The sequence below is a fragment of the Vanacampus margaritifer genome, chromosome 1 (assembly GCF_051991255.1).
Source record: "Vanacampus margaritifer isolate UIUO_Vmar chromosome 1, RoL_Vmar_1.0, whole genome shotgun sequence".
Lineage (NCBI taxonomy): Eukaryota > Metazoa > Chordata > Actinopteri > Syngnathiformes > Syngnathidae > Vanacampus > Vanacampus margaritifer.
Genome location: NC_135432.1, coordinates 28,393,092 through 28,410,210, shown reverse-complemented (window position 1 = coordinate 28,410,210; position 17,119 = coordinate 28,393,092). Strand labels below are relative to the sequence as shown.

The 17,119-nt window shown below is 38.3% G+C and overlaps 1 protein-coding gene across 7 annotated transcripts in view; it reads right to left on the bottom strand.

Moving 5' to 3' along the window:
* The window catches only part of cfap74 (cilia and flagella associated protein 74), a 54,834-nt gene that overhangs the window by 35,528 nt on the left and 2,187 nt on the right, over window positions 1-17,119 (bottom strand). For 6 of the 7 annotated variants that reach the window (XM_077545071.1, XM_077545037.1, XM_077545062.1 and 3 more), the window contains 15 exons: window positions 14,822-14,920; window positions 14,593-14,697; window positions 13,279-13,452; window positions 12,569-12,679; window positions 11,538-11,640; window positions 10,588-10,745; window positions 9,967-10,174; window positions 9,762-9,902; window positions 7,653-7,808; window positions 7,448-7,566; window positions 2,413-2,479; window positions 2,183-2,272; window positions 1,879-2,061; window positions 1,630-1,747; window positions 101-210 (listed from right to left, as the gene is read on the bottom strand). In XM_077545071.1, coding sequence (XP_077401197.1) covers window positions 101-210; window positions 1,630-1,747; window positions 1,879-2,061; window positions 2,183-2,272; window positions 2,413-2,479; window positions 7,448-7,566; window positions 7,653-7,808; window positions 9,762-9,902; window positions 9,967-10,174; window positions 10,588-10,745; window positions 11,538-11,640; window positions 12,569-12,679; window positions 13,279-13,452; window positions 14,593-14,697; window positions 14,822-14,920 — 1,942 coding nt within the window. The remainder of the gene's footprint in view (window positions 1-100; window positions 211-1,629; window positions 1,748-1,878; window positions 2,062-2,182; window positions 2,273-2,412; window positions 2,480-7,447; window positions 7,567-7,652; window positions 7,809-9,761; window positions 9,903-9,966; window positions 10,175-10,587; window positions 10,746-11,537; window positions 11,641-12,568; window positions 12,680-13,278; window positions 13,453-14,592; window positions 14,698-14,821; window positions 14,921-17,119) is intronic. The other variant, XM_077545053.1, reaches the window with a different exon arrangement.

The following is a 17,119-nucleotide window of genomic DNA, read 5'->3' as shown; positions in this document are numbered from 1 at the left end:
CAAGGCTATTTACAAACATAACATGGGGTGCGTAAGAAAATCATTTACTGGTAAACTCATACTCTGCCACTGACATACATCTTACACTTAGAATACTTACATTCCCTATACGTATGTCACAAGAGTCAGACAGACCCTCTGGGATCTGGGAATGGATGCTGGAAGACACAGAAGCAGCTCTTGGTCCTGGAGTTGAAACCTGTGATTCTGCTGACACAAAGTAACGATAGAGGAGACACCAAAATCAATGTTAAGACAGCAGCTTTCTATATAATTGCAGTATTAATGTACTTTTTTTGTTTTGTTTTTTTTAATATAAAAATACTCAAAACACGGGCGAAAACATTTCGGAATAAGCCATCAATAGAGGGTTAACAGAAACAGAGCAACATCATAAAATCCACCAGAGAGGGTGAATATCTTATTAAAGCTTCGATGGTGCTCAATATGTTTTCTTTTCAGTGATTAAAATAAAACCAAATAATGGATGCCCTTTAACAAATCTATTAATTTGTCAATTAGAATTCAATTGATTGTGTGGTATTGACGCTTAATAAGTCATTATTTATTCAGCTGTTAAAGAGCAGCCTGATGTCATGTGACGTGACTGGGAAGTTGAACTACATCCAAACAGGAACAGGAGTTCGAACAAACAGGGCCCTATTTTTGTGCCCAATGCAATTCTAATACAAAGCACAGGAGTTTTGTTTATTTTGATATTTTTGCAGATGCGCGCAGTTTAGAAACCAGCGTTTGCGCCATTGTGGGCATTAACACAGCAGACTTGCTTGCCAGCCAATGGAAGCCATTCCTGTGGCTTCCTGCCATTCTCTATACGCGGCACAGGAGAGGCACATGGTCTGCATGGCAAGGAGAAAAAAAGACTCACTGGAGTGAGAGAGATCAACGCGCAAGTATGTTAATAAGGAACTGCAAGAAGATCTCCACTTGTTGGCCACAGTGGGCACTTGGAGATGACATTCCAGCCGGAATGTCCGTGTCTGTGAGTGACCATCCCACAATAGCTGTGCTACAGCCAGAGCGCGTAGAATCTGTTCGATCAAATTGACCAAAATCGCATTTCATTAATTGCACCACAACTTAGACCTGTTTGTTGCAGGCATAAAATTTAGTCTACTTTCAATCCCCATCTTGTCAGGTGCACCAGCGGCATGTAAAGGAAAATGCCCTCGGTCCACCAGAACACCCAGCATGACGCAGTGTGGTCTGCCAAATTCCCAAACACACAAAATGAGGCTGGAACCTGCACAAAAATCAAGATGCACCAATTTTTATGCCCAAGCGGACATGCGCTTTGTACAAAAACAGAGTCCATAGAGGGATGTGTGTTAATAGTTTGTGGGGGATCAGTCAAATGCTCATCCTCTTAACAAGCAAATAAATAAATAAAACAAAGATTAGGGAAATATTTCCTACAATAAGGGATTATAAATCGTAAATCAATTATCTGATTTTTTCCTAGTGGGTAACGTTTGATGAATTTCCAATTAACATGGCGGACATCTCCATAAACTTGTACTTTTGTGTTTTCCAACAAAAATACATTCCTTTGTTGTATCATATTTCCCTGCACACAAAAAAATCTGCAGAAAATTATAATAATTTTACCTCGTTGACATTGCCGTGATACGGAAGACCTGTCCGAAATACTGCGTACTTCTCTACTGGCCAGGGATGCAGAGCTCTTGTTCCGATCAGCAGATGTCGTGTTGAGCGTAGATAAGTCCTGTCAGCCAATCCGTTCGTTTTACATTTATTGTTAATTTCTTTGCACTTCATAACTGATTTGGCAACAGTTTTCTGCTTTTCCAACATTAGTGAAATGAAAGATTAGATTTGACGGTCTGTCCGACCGACCTGCTGTGTGCTGGCCGAGCGATTGGATGGCATCTGGACCTGGTGAATTTCTGGAACGGGCTTTGTAGTATCCAGGCTAAAGCGGGTTGCGAGTGCGCCCTTGTTGGTCAAGGTGATAGTCCGTGAAATAGTTTGGCCCACTACATGTGAACCAAAGTCAATAAACTGGTTGTCGACCTCCAACTAGAGAAAAGTAACATAAGTGGAAATCATTGACTTGCCAGAATGCATACTTGGATTGACCAGTCAGTCAATTTGAGTACATTGATCCAAAGTTGTTCAAAAGACCCAGCACACTACTTACGTCACATCTCTTGATGATGCATCTGACAGGCACAGAGAAGCGACCTGCTGCTGAGGCAAAGTCAACCTCTCCTTCCAGGTCTTCATTGATCTATAGGGGTCAGAAAGCAAGAAGGTTTTGCACATGACATACTTAGTTCCCAACTCTGAATCTAAATGAATAATTTGGTTATAATAAGTTGTGCTTAACTGCCGTCCAAACAAATAAAAAGCATATTAACTGTTACTGACCGAAGGATGGAAAGTAATGTGCATTTCACAGGACATCCCAGTCGATAAAGGACCAGGAGGTTGAAAGCTGTAGAACAATACCAAAGTTAGTGAAGAATGAACAGCTTCAAAAAAATTTAATAGAAAAGAAAATTTAAAGTGTGATGTGTTTTTAGCGGACTACATTGAGATGTTTATATATATATATATATATATATATATATATATATATATATATATATATATATATATATATATATATATATATATATATATATATAATTAAAATGACTAGTCAGTGTGCCGTAGTGCAAAAATATTGGAAAAAAAATTTAAAATCAACCAATGAACATAAAACCATGATATAAATATGATAATATGAAATATCTCATATGCAATGGATCTTCTGAGGGGGCGCAGTGTCTACAGTATGAGCTTAACTTAAATGAGGTTATAAGTCAACCCGCTTCTCAATTTGTGCTGTACAGAGAGAAAAAAAATTGTAAGGTATTGTTATTTTTATACATTGTAGCTATAACAACATCTGAGATAAGGAAGGAAACAAAAGATTCCGAAAACAACATATGCATCTCAACACGTTTACAGCAAGCTGGCAGCTGCCCAAAGGACACTGAAACCTTTTGCACCCTCAACTGCAGTGCCCATGAATATGAAAATATAAGATTTGCCTATCAGAGACGGAAAGAAGATTCTAACTTCACCTACTTATAAGCATAATCAACCAAGGCTACACATTATAATGGAGGCTAAGCTATTCCACTGATCTGGATCGTGTTTTTGTTGTGTTAAAAATGACATGACGTTCAATTCTGACTACATTCTTATTGCAGCTGATTATCAGTTTTTGTATAGTATGAGAAACTAACAAGTGGGCTTTATTGAAGCCTTTTTATGGTGCTGGTCCAATGGTCAGGTGAAGAACTTGGAGCTGTCATCCTCCGGTTTACCACTGTGAACTGGAAATGTATGAAGGTATGCCACCTGGTGTGCACACTCTGATGCTAACTTCAAATGACACTGTTTCATTTGAAATTCTCTCTCTCATTCTTTTTGGGTAATTCTCATCTTGTCATTCTCCTGTTCTAGTTCCAAGACACGATATGAAGAGGCAAACAAAGTAAAATAGAACAGTTCACGAGGGATTAAACGCTGAATGAGACAAAGTTGGAAAAAGCCTAAAACAGCACTATATAAAGCACTGCAAATGAGGCCATACATTCGAGCATACACATTTCAAAGGCCTGATGCCACTGGTTTCATGTGTCTCCCAACAGTGTAAGAGCATGGAAGAGATTTTAGGTGACAGTATTTTTTTCCCATTCATCGTTATTACTGTAATTATTACTGTACTATTGTAATCCATAAAGATTTCCAGCTTGACTTTTTCATCAGGATTTGGGACACATGATTCAAGTGTCCCCTTCATTCTTAATCAGTGAATAAGCTACAATTTTACATTACAGCACGTGTAATCAGCTTGTCTTCACACCAATTTTTTGTTATAGAATTATATGTAACAAAAATGACATAAGGCCTTTATAATGTTGTAGGGCCAGAAATGAGCAATGACAGCTGGATGACGTAAAACTCTAACAAAAAAATTGATTTAGTATAAATGTATTAACAATTCACTGTCTTTGACAAGTATACTTCTAAATTACATTTTTTTCTACGGGACTAGATGGGGGGAGAATCTGATTATGCTACACTGTAAATGTCAAACTTAGAAACAACTTTACAACCCGGTGGGTAGTAGGTAATGTCTGGTTGGTGCCGGATTTCACTTTCCTTTCTTTTCTTTGATCCTTCCTCGGGTCTCCTGACAACCTCACGACTCTAGCTGGATTCTGAAGTATTCGGTTTAGGTGAACGGTATGGGATTTTTAATAGGTTTTAGGTGAACTAATGAGCACACACATACACACACACATACAAAATAAAAATAAATAAATAAATATATATATATATTTTTAGAAGAGCAATGATGATGACATGTCAAATCGGTAAAATTACCGAATGAACAATACTGAGCTCTCAAGAAAAGAAAAAAATAAATAAAAAGAATCAACTTTACTGATGCACAACCACCAGTAGATAACATTGTTGCCCCATTTTATATGAAATAAACACAGTTTGAGTGTTCATGGGAGTAATGGCTGCATTTTGTGAAACCTACATTTTTCTTTTGTCGATTATAAAAGAACGGGACAAGGCAGAAAAGAGAGTCTATTCTCTCATTTGGCAGATTCGGTTTATATATAATTATTGAACAAAATATCGTGTGGGTATTGAAAATTCTGAAAATGGCTAGCAGTGAATGAGTTTTACCAGACATAGGCACAAACTCAAACATGGGCTCCTTCCCTTATAACAGGTTATAATGACATGTGAGACTTCCATAGCTGTAATCCAAAAGCAACAGAAGTGCAGTTAGTACATACTATTACTATTACTGTACTTCCAAACAAAGCATTTCATTTTTAAACAACTTCTAAAGAAAAAAATGGTTCATCCAGACTGAAGTTAAAGCAAAGTTAAACAATGGTTTCTCATGCTGGCATGGTTGGAGTCTATAAAAAATTGCATGTACACGTCCTGAGATTTAGCAGGTTTTTGTCCGTCAATCCAGGTCAGTACAAACGGTCCATTTTTTCGAGGCTTCGCATCATAAAACGCTCACCGAAAATGTGGGGATCCATCATTGACAGTTGGATGGAGAGATGGAAATGCCCACCTATGGGTATCGATATCAGTCCCCATTCCCACAACTCACCTCCCAAACAACCCCACAACTTCTTCCCTTACCCTCTCACTCTCTGTGTAGAAAGGCTTCTATATTGTTTATCAAGTTTAATGTAAGTGTGAACAAGCAGCATGGTCCGCATGCAACACCTGCTCTCAAATTTGGAAATATAGTATAGCTGCCAACTTAGTTGCCTGAAGTAAACAGGAAGAATAGATGTGACCGACAAAAGGGAATGCAGTCTTTGGAGTGCAATGCTCATAAGTAAGAGAAAATAGAGTATTGTTTTTTTTGTTGCAATATAGTATAATGTAAACTAGGCCTATTGTTATTATTATTATTGACGTTGTTATTATTATTAGCATTATTAGCATTTATTGGTATTTGTCTTTTTATCAATATATTAGGGTAATTTCACAGTTGTTTGAAGTATAGGTAACTCTAAATTAACAATTCAAGATGTCGAGAGATAGAATGTGCAGGATACTTATTCTACATTCGAGGATAGTCGGAAGTCAGACTTTTCCGAGTTCAAACCAGGAAGTGTGTACGGGAACGCCCCCTTGAACTCGGAAATTCCACTTGCGAAGTCGGAAAAAAAAAAGACCCCGACTTTACCGACGGACTACAAGTGACGTCACTCTACAGTGGCGACCCCTTTGGAAACAGACTGTGAATGATAAAACACAATTTACTCGAGTATATAACTAGATGGTTTTTTTCATTCATAAATATTCAACATAACTTCACATAACACAACGTAGGTGATAGTATGCCGCTATCTCCCTGCATTCAATTATACGGTGAACTACTGAACTGTATGGAATGCTTATGAAATAATCTAAAAACAAGAAATTAATTAAAATTGCGAAAAGGTAAGTCTGGACCAAAATAAAATACAATTTCTCACTATCCGCCATTTTGGTTGTTTACTTTCGCCTCGAACGCTTTCAGGTCGGAACTGGGAAAAAATAACTCAGATATATCCGACTTCCGAACATCCTTGAATGCAGCATTAGGAACGCCATTCAGCCGATGGCAAACAGAGCTCAGCCAATGAGAAACAGAGCCACGTGAGTTAAGATATGAGTGCAAGAGCTGTTCAGACAATATTTACCATTTGTAGCTCAGGAGATCCTTTGCAATGTTGCAAAAATAAATCAAATCATAAGTTTGGGTGTGTTTCCGCTGATGGGAATGTCACATGCAGCTAAAAAGTTGATGAAAGATGCATTCCTGGTGCAACCTTAACAGGCTGAGAGAGTGAAGTAGATTTGACTCACAGCGGTTGAGGCGTTTTAAGCATTGTCTCGCGAGCTGCTGTCCGTATGTGGGAGGACAGCCTTGCCGCTCACGTCAACTGCGTTGTTAAAATGACAAGTGCTTGTGGCAAATAGAGGTACATAAGCAGATGTTTCCAAGTTATAATGAACAATCTTCGGCCCACAAAGAGATTTGGGAGATGCTTTGACAACACTGTCAGCGAAGGCATTGATTTACGATGAGTAGTTTGTAGCATGTCTGCAGCTAAGCACAGCGGTTAAATTATTATTTTTTTAAATGTTGTTTTTAAAAAACTGCATGCATGAGGAACACTTATTACTACCTTTGCACTACATTATGCTCTGAAGTCACATGTACAGTACAAAGCTACCTCGGAGTGCGATGGTCAGTTTTCTTTCTATTTACAATTGCATCATAGTTAATATTGAAAAATGTTCTTTAAATTCTTGTACTTATTAAAGGTTTTATGATGGCCATTTGGCCATGCAATGGACTATTTATTGTATTTCTATTTACATTATTTGCTACGAGAATAAAGATTAAAGTGTCAAGCAGCGTACCAGAACAGATTGTGTCATATGCGTGCATGATGTAGTGTTGTTCCGATACCGTTTCTTTTTGGGCACCTGATACCGATTCCGATACCCAGTTTTGCAGTATCGGCGTACCGATATTTTCATCGTAAAAAATCTGCCCTGACGTTGGTTCAGAGCATTCAAGGGCCAATAGGATATCTTGGCTTGGCACGCATTGCACATGTTGCACATTGGTAAATGTCGTGCACAAGCAAGACACAAGATGCTGCATCCAAAGTCCTATATTAGCGTCGGAAATAATGGTATCGACATGTTACTTGTTAGTACTTGCCGATGCCACTGTTTTTATGAAGTATCGGGGGCTCTCCCGATACTGGTATTGGTATCGGAACAACACTAGCATGATGTTCGTATAAAATGAAACTGGACAAAAGTAATGGACTGGACTCTTCAAATTCAGCCCGTCACCTACTTGATCATAATAAAATCCTGCAGTTGAGCAGAGATCCCAAGAAACTTGCAGTGATTAGTGATGTAGCTGATGTTAGTCAGGATTACTTTCTTTTTATAGGTTTCCCCCACTTCAAAGTCCTAAAATAGACATTAAACGATAAAATCATTAATAGTATACTTGCAAAGATTTAAAAATATCACAGGTTGGTTTATTTGTGTCATACCTTGAATAGGATGACTTCTGGCTTACTAGTGAATGAAGGCCCCTTTATCTGTTTTCCACCACCCTTTTTTGGGGTTATGCTGAGTTTCGGGCAGACAACTGCAGGTTCTCCTTTCACATCTGTTGGCGTCAGTGTTGTCTTCTCCTTCAGGGGAGGCTGTAAGCACAAAAGATTTGGATTAGTAATGAAATGTGTGGAATAAGCGGTTAAGAAAATGGATGGATGGATGATACACACAATACCTATAGTATTCTAGGAACATAGCATGAAATCAAAGGTCATTGGCATTATAAAAAATTGTGACGTGGGCAATTGAAAACTGCCTTGCACCCCCGATCGTGCATTTGTGTCTTAAAGTCAAATCAAACTAAAATTAGAAAAAGCTTTGAAATGGTCTCTTGGTCTCTTTTTTTTTTTTTACATGACAAAAAACTAGCATTTTTGAATATACTTCTGGACTATTTTTATCAGTGGTTCTTAACCTGCGTTTGATCCATCATTGGCTGCAGGTGATCACGCTAAATTGCTTGGCTTATGTGTGCTGCAGTGAATTTGGTGTGCTCAGTAGTCGAATTGTGGCTGTTGTATGATACGTTGTGTCATTACTTTATTATTGTAATACCTTCATACTAACAATATCTAGCAAAAAAAAAAGAAAGTGTTCGAATGAATTCACATTTAATGGAAAGCATGGTGTTCCACAGGGTTCAATTCTGGGGACTGTTTTTTTTTTTCATATATGCTGCCCTTGGGTTCCATCTTAAGAAAACAGCGGTGGTTGGGTGCTCTAAAAATATAGAAATGAGTGATGCTGTTGAGCAAGTTGAGCAATTCTAGTCCAGCATAACTAGCTATCAAGCAAAACTAAATGAACACTTCCTTAAGATGCATGGAGAGCCAGACTTGATGAAAAGCCTACTCATTTTGTTCACCAGGAAACCTATGACTTTAATTTTGAAGAAAAAAAACAATTTTACTTTTTAATAAAGAAGGGTTCAGTGAATAGGGGCTTGGTACATCCAATAAGGTTAAGAAACATTGATTTATATCTACTGTAAGTACTTTAATTTGATGTGACATTTCATCTTGTATTTTATAACTTTGTCAAAAAGTGTCATTTGATGATCTGCCTTGCAGTAATGTATCAATTCACAAGCATGCTCCCATTGCTGTGCTCATCTATTACCGGTCATTAACTATGCTGAGACGGAGCTTTGATGAGGGCACGAGTCGGGTCCGTTAGATCACTTACACTCCACTTGTCACATGCTCAGGCCTCGGAGCTGCACTGTGGCTCGCTCCGAGCCATCAAAGGCACCAGCACAATGAGAAGTGATGCCTGTCGCCCTACATTTCAAGTGTGGGCTGCTGGATGAGCTCGAGAGCCAACGCACCTCCGTGGCAGTGAGCTCGAAGACACACTGCAGTTAGAGCCTCGGAGATAGCGGTCTTTGAGCAAAGTATTTTATACCGCAGCACACTCTTGTTCAACTTCATTATACGCTGACTGGCCACATGATTATAACCACTTTAACAAACAAAATGGATACAGATTCTTCAACGCAACCTCATGCTGCAGGATGCTATACATTATTAACATTATTACTGCTATCCTAATGTGGGGATTTAGACAAGGGGGTGTTGGTGATAACTGTGATCTGTGAAGCCCTTTCAGAGACTGCAGGGGTGTAAAGCTCTTTTTATTTTAGAAGTAGGTTGGTACAATAAATGTTCAAAGTTATTATGTACAAGTAAACTAAAAGTCAAATAGAAAATCTCTCGAGGGTCGTTATTGACTGTGATATAAATGTTATAAATGTCCTCTTTCCATTTCTTCAACTATTGTTCAAGTTGCTGTAAAATTTAATTTTGGTAGATTTTCCCCGCAAGTTGACTCGCTTGCTTTGCTTTAGCGGACCACATAAAATGATGTGCCTGGCCAGATCTGGCACCCGGGCCTTAAGTTTGACACCTGTGCTCTACACCATTTTAAAACTAAATGAGGTGCAATGCGGTTTGTATAAAAGATGCTCTGCAGCTATCCAGGAAATGATTTATGGTGTTTTCATGTTGGCATACATGTGGGGATTTTCGTTTCTTTCGTTTCACCTTGAAGTTTTGGTCCCACAGCCCAGAGAACTCGGGCTCTTCCAGGCTGTCGGGAAGGCTCAGGTGCTGCATTTCCTTTTGGATGATGTCTTCCTGATACTCCGAGTCTGATGACGAGCCACTAGCGCTGAAGTTTCTTAACTGATGAGAAACACACGTGATCAGCCTCCTTACAGTCATTTCACACATGACGAGATCCACCCACTGTTGTTTCTTTCTCTGTGCCTGATGGTTGTACAGAATCCAGGTAACGCAGGAGCTTCTCTCGTATCCTGCCTGGGGAAAGGATCTTGTGGACAGTTTTAGGTTTTGGCAACGGCGCCTGTTGTGCTTTTCTGTTCTTCACCAGATGCTCCTCGAGGAGCTTGTCCACAATCTCTACTTTCCTCGCCTTCTGTCTCTCCTTGAATTCCCTGAGAGCACATCAACAGCACAGGATTATACAGAAATGGGGTCATGTATACCTCAGCACAGATAGAGAAAACACCTACACACGGCTCCATGGAGTGGGAGTGGAGGACGTGGGAAAGCAGCATAGGGGAAGAGAGGAGTTCTTGTGCTAATTTAGTACGATTTTGTGCAACACATTTGCTGTAACTAGCATTAAATCAAGATCTCGTGAAAACAATCATAGCAAATTGACATTTTTGAGCAGTTTTCTTGCCATTTTTAGGAATGTATCATGTCAAAGGTTTGCACATACACAGTGAGATTGCTCAGCCGCAGCGTAGTTGGAAAAAGTCCAGTTCAAATGCAATATTGCAAGTTATCATGAAATTTCTTTCTAAATCTTCATGAGAATACCCCGGGAGAGGGGAGGACATACTCTTGCTTTTGTTTCATATCCTCATCTCGTTGCTGTTGGTATATGTGTCGGGTGAAGTTGATGCCTTGGGCCTGCAGGGAGTCTTTCAGACGCTTGTGTTGCCGTTCTTTTTTCAGGGCGTTTGCTTTGGCTCGGCTCTGTCTGACTCGTAGGTTTTCCTAAAGAATATAACATAAGCTTCATGAGGCAACACCGTAGCAACCGGGTACATGCATACAAGACTTTCAGAATTTTTTATAAAACTTTATCTAGGTCAGGTCAGGGGCAGACTTGCTATCGGGAAATTTCAGGAGTTTTTGGAACAGCCTGACCCCCCCCCCCCCCCAATCGATAATTATTAATCGCCGCAGGTTGCCTGCCACTGTGCACACTCCTTTTTACTCCTGTTTTATCATGTATTCAGGCAGTAGTTAATATCTTTAATGATGCTTGTTTGAATCAAGGCCTGCTTATTTCAATTGTATCATTTCCTATAGGAAAATTTGTTTTAAAAATGAAAGGTTGACCAGCCTTCCATTACTCATAGGACCTTCACCAAATGTGCTTTTGAACAACATAACAACATACTCATCATGCACTGCACAATCCATTAAAATGCAGCTAAACTGCCTCATAATGCTGTTTAATTTACCGTAACATCTTGCAGGCAAAACGATGGATAGACTTCAATTAGCTGTATGTTACCATCGTTAGCGGAATTCAAATTGCAACTATTTTTGCATCATTACAGGGAGAGTTCAGAACGGTCAAGAGCATCTTGCTAACTGTGCAGCTAATAAAGATTTTGTTTCTTTACTCACAGTATACTGTATATGAAGACAGTAAATGTGTGATTTGTGTTTCTGTTCAACCCAAACAAGATTGTCTAATTATATTTACTTAATGTTGTGTATATCATTTCCAAAGTATATTATGCATAGGATGTTGAGGGCTTTCTGCTGCTTACTTACTTGGGTTGCTTCAATGTTAGATTTCAGTAACTTGACAGCCTGTATTCTCTTTTGCATTGACTCTCTCTTCTTCTGCTCTCGCTCAGCCTCTTGCTGTTGCATTCTAAATGAAGAGGACAGTCACAAGGGTAATACAAAACAACACTAGCCATGTCCTTGGTAACAGAAACAAGTGGGACTTGTAATTTGTTTCCCCATTTCTATAACTTTCGAACAACATGGATATTAGGGTTTAAAAAAAAAAAATGTTTCGGCAATATAATGCGGAATTGTGTTCGGTTTAGGTGAACGGTATGGGATTTTTTTTTTTACACGCACGCACGCACGCACACACACACGCACAAACACACATCCACATACAAAAAAAAAAGGGAGAACAATGATGCTGACATGTCAAATGATCAATACTGAGCTCTCCCAAAAAAAAAAAAATATATAAAAATAATTAAAAAATAAATAAATAAAAATAATACGGAATTCTCGAATCGATTCGATATGCGGCCGAATCGATGTTTAAACATCAATTTTTTAAATGGAAATATTCAACAAAATGTCTTACTTTGGGTTAGGGTTCACACTTTAAGCATGGAAGACTTATATTAATGGAACATTAAGCCTAAATATTTTATTTCAATGCTGTTCAAACATGAAACCGATTACAACCCGTTTGCTAAATACACACAGTTATAAGCCTGAAGTTTCAGACAAATAAATATATTTTCTTACAAATCTTACAGTGTACATTTACAAGTTGTTGTTCTGATTAGTATTTTCTACATATGAGTAAAAATCGTAATAAACAACCTATAGATTCAGATTCGTATCGGGATTAATCGTATCGAATTGAATCGAGACCTATGAATCGTGATACGGATCGAATCGCCAGGTATTTGGCAATTCACACCCCTAATGTTTATATTTTCTTTTTAGATTCAGGGATAAAATCAATATTTAATTAGCTGATTCATTATCAGGTGTGTCAGAAATGTAATGTAAAAGTAGTCACTTTCATACTAATCATTTGTTATTACCGTCTGACTGTTTCCCTCAAGTACTTGGCCCCTATTTGGCAGTTTTCGCGCCTATCTTCATTTTTCTTCTGGGTCAAAGTTTCTGTCTTCTCCAACATGTCTGCATTTTTCCTTTCAGCACATGGGATTCATACAACATACCAGCTGTTAAGTGACATTTCAATGTTTAGAATAATGATTCTCCTTTCCCATACTTAAAGTGGTGTCTTGACTTACAAGTGCCCCAACTTGCAAGATTTTCAAGACCGAAAATGACATCACAGTGCCTGAGGGCTCAGGTAACAACCGTCACGGTTCTCTTGTTTTGGGTTTGGTCATGTGACATTTGCAAGCTGAACCCTTAGGCACTGTTAGGTCATTTTCGGTCGACAGCAAGTGTCAAAATGGCCATCCCCCTGAGATGGATAGGCACGGGTTTATTTTTCTGCTTAATTCATATTCCACAAATGCAGTATTAATTAGAATAACGTGTTTACACTAGTGGGAGTGCATAGAGCATATTGTTGACTTGATTTCCCCTTTAATGTGGAGAATTTATTTGCGATCTAAGTAATTTGAGTTACCAGCTTTTTCAAACTTGTAAGTCAAGGTACCAATGCATGGAAAAAGAGTCACACAGTTCATATACCAAGATCATAATAATGCAAAGTCTATGAATTAAAAAAAAACTGCACTCAAATCTACGAAGCAAAAATGAGAAAGATTCAAACTTCTTGAGTAGTTGAATCTTTTGCTGCAGGGTATGACTGTTCTTCTTCTCCTGCTGTAGCCTTGTTACAGCATTCTGGGCTTTGAGGACTTGGTAGACCCGCTCTTCTTCTTGCACCCCCTGCCGCAACACGGAGAACTTGCCGACCTCCAGCTCAAACTCACTCAGCTCTAATCTATATACACAAGACAAATAAATACATTGTAACAAAATACAAGTTCTGACTGAAAGACACAATGTCCCAAGAGATAAAACAAAAAATCAATAGTTTTGCAAACCAAACCAACTATCAAATTGTTGACTCTAGCAGCTTCTAAACTATGTGCTCTTGAAAGAAGGTTTACAAGAAAAGAATCTGTTGCAGTATGCAGTCACAAGGGCCCACTAGAATGGTCAGAAACGTTTCTGAATACAGTAAGGCTGCAAATCATGATTAATCTGTCGATTATTTTGTTGATTAGTGGATAAATTGGATTTTTTTAAACATGCTTTAATATCCATCCTTTTACACAAAAACAGGACTTCATTTTAATGGAGGAGAAAAACCACAAACAGAAATGAAATATGATTCAGTTACTGGTTTGTCCGTAAGATGTCAAAAACCAGGCAAACATGTTGATGCTTCTTTTCCTAAGTAAAAGCAGATGTTCGCAAAGGTTTTATTTTTGATTAAACGCAATCACAGTCTGCTCTCATGGAGGACGACAGAAATGTAAAATTATTTTGTACGGAGAGGCTGAAGTTCCAAGGATTTGTGCAATTTTAAATGAAACATGGTCTCTAAATGATTAATCCATAATCAGAATTATTGAGTCATTTGATAATCAATTAGTTTTCAATGAATCATTGCACCTCTAAAATACAGCAACAATATCTCTAAGTTGGCAACACTGAAGAGAAGTCACTGCTCTTGTTCGTTGCACTGCCAACACACAAACACATCAAAATAAAAGCAGCACATACTTTGTTTTATTTTGACATCATAAAGGCTATGGACCGGTCGGATGTGGCACGTCAGACCGACTTTGCCCAGGTGTGTTGTAAATTGAAGTACCTCCATGAGGTCAGCGGGTCAGGGAAAAAAACGACCCCTGGTGCTCATTTCATTTATCTCACACAGCTCTACTACAACGTAGTAGGTGATCTACTATAGATGCACATTAACTTCCATAGCATGGTCAGACTATGTCGAACCGCACTTTGCCAGGTTCCTCTATTTTTATTGCTCCATCTGTGGTCGCACCCACCAACTGTGCAGAACAGTGGTTCAGCAAGTGAGTTCCTGCCAAAACACTTTTTCCCCATGGACACTCACTCTTGTTGCCTCAGCTCATTGTTGGTGTGGGCCTCAATCTCTTCTTCCCTCAGCAGCTCGCAACACAGATTCTTATGCTGAGCCCGCAAACGAATAACTGCCACGCTGCAGAGTGAGATAAACAGAGTGGCAAGTAGAGATTGGAGGAAAACAACTCTTAACATTTTGTGATATTTTTATCAACTGTATGATCATTAAGGCACACAGATCTCATTCATGATGAACGGACCCGTTATCTGCTGCCTCTTGATGTTCTATTTCTCGCTCCACGACATCCCGCTGCTCCTGTAGACTCTCAATGCTCTGACGTAAGAGGTTAAGGTCTTCTCTTGAAATGGAAACAAACACAGCTTGTAAGTGTTGACAGAGGGAAAACAAGCCCAATCCAAAGGCAATAAGAAGCATCAGATTCAGTTAAAGGGTAAGTCAACCCCAAAATGGTCTTTACTGTAACGTGTTGTATGCGCGCCTTCACTAATCTAAACATGGCATTCTCGTTACTATTGCATTTGTTAAATATGAATTAAGCAGCAAAACTCATCTCAAGTGACATTCTGACTAATATCATATTTTGTGGAATATGAATTAAGCAGCAAAATACATCTGCTGACGAAAATGACGTCACAGTTGCTCACGACCAATCACGGCTCTCCTCTCTCTGAGTTTGGTCATGTGATGTTTGCAAGCTGAGCCGTGATTGGTCGTTACCTGAGCCCGGTGTAACTGTGATGTCATTTTCAATCGACAGCAAGATAGATAAAAACAGGTTGATTCTGATGCTTAATTCATATTCCACAAACCACAACAATTTTAATCGGAATGCCATGTGGGTGGCGTGCAGAACATATTACTATAAAGAAATATTTCTTGGTTTCACTTCCACTTTAACTCATTCACTGCCATTGACAGCTCTAGACGTCAAAAATTAATTTTAGCTATTTCTATTAGTTTAAGATTTTTTTCCACTTTTGTTAACAAGAGTATGAAAACGTAGATTTTTTTATTGTACATTTAGAACAGATATAAAATTTGTGATTAATTGTGAGTCAACTACTGAAGTCATGCGATTACGATTGAAAATTTCAATCGCCTGACGCCCCAAATTTTTAATAATCTTTTCTTTTTCTTTTAATTCATTCACTGCCATTGACAGCTATAAACATCAAAATTTTATTTTAACTATTTCTATTTAACATTTTTTTCCACTTTTGTTAACAGGATTATGAAAACCTAGAATTAGCTTTATTGTACATTTAGAACAGATATACAATTTGTGATCAATCTTGAGTTAACTAGTGAAGTATTGCGATTAATTACAATTGAAAATGTTATTTGCCTGACATCCCGAATTTTTTAAATCTTTTTTTTTAATTTTGCACCAGGCAAAATTTTTTTTTTTATTGTAATCAAAATGTTTTTAATTGTAATCAATTGCATGACTTCAATAGTTAACTCACGATTAATCACAAATTTAATATCTGTTCTAAATGTACAATAAAAAAATTGTTTCTAGGTTTTCATACTCTTGTTAACAAAAGTAGATAAATGTTAAACTAATGGAAATAGTTTAAATAAATTTTCGATGTCTATAGCCGTCAATGGCAGTGAATGAGTTAAAGGAAGTTACAAGAAAAACTAATATTTTAGGAACAGTGCAACAAAAAAAACATTGCGATAGGGAGAAGAGATCGTCATGAAAAGAAAATGATGACGCATGACATGTGTCAGGAGCCGCAGATGGGTTAAAAGCTGCAAGTGCTCGAGTTCCATTTAACTCATGTTTGATCAGAGTGCAGTGCAGCTCCATGATGACTTTGAAAGGTTTTGGTGCGCAAAAAACGTGACAGACACATTTGCTGGCTACTGCATCATGTATCATTGGCCGCTTCACGACTCGCACAGCAGACGGCCAAAAAGAAGAAAATGATATTCTGGAAACTGAACTGATTGGGGTCTTCAGCAAAGTTTCATTCACACAAGTCTGCACAGCTAAATCTACTGTATAATTACAGTATGCTCCGAGCGGCCCCAACAATCACATTTCAAGTCACCGTGGACAAAATGGGACGGATGTGACACAATGCAGGCAAACGGGTTTGGCAAATGTGACAGGCGATGATTGCCATGGCATGGCTTTAAAATGACCTGTCATTGTTTTGGGGGGGGACATTTAATGCATCAAAGTACTAGTGGTATTGGTATGAGTGTCTTTGCTGATCAAACCAGCAAAAGGAAAAATAGCTATTAAACTAGTGCTGTCAAAGTTAAAGCATGAACTCATTGATTAATCACAAAAAAATATCGCATTAATCAGGTATTATTGCAGATTCATTATACACTATTAATTTTGAACGCAGATGATCCTTTAGCTTGACATCGGATGGTTACATTAAAGGTAGCACAAGTTGTGTTTGAGCAATACCAACGTAACTGCATGCATTAAAGTAAAGCATTTAATAAATGTTTGCATATGACATTCAGAATATTTGTTCATGTCAAACTATTGGTTTCTTTTTTTTCATTTTAT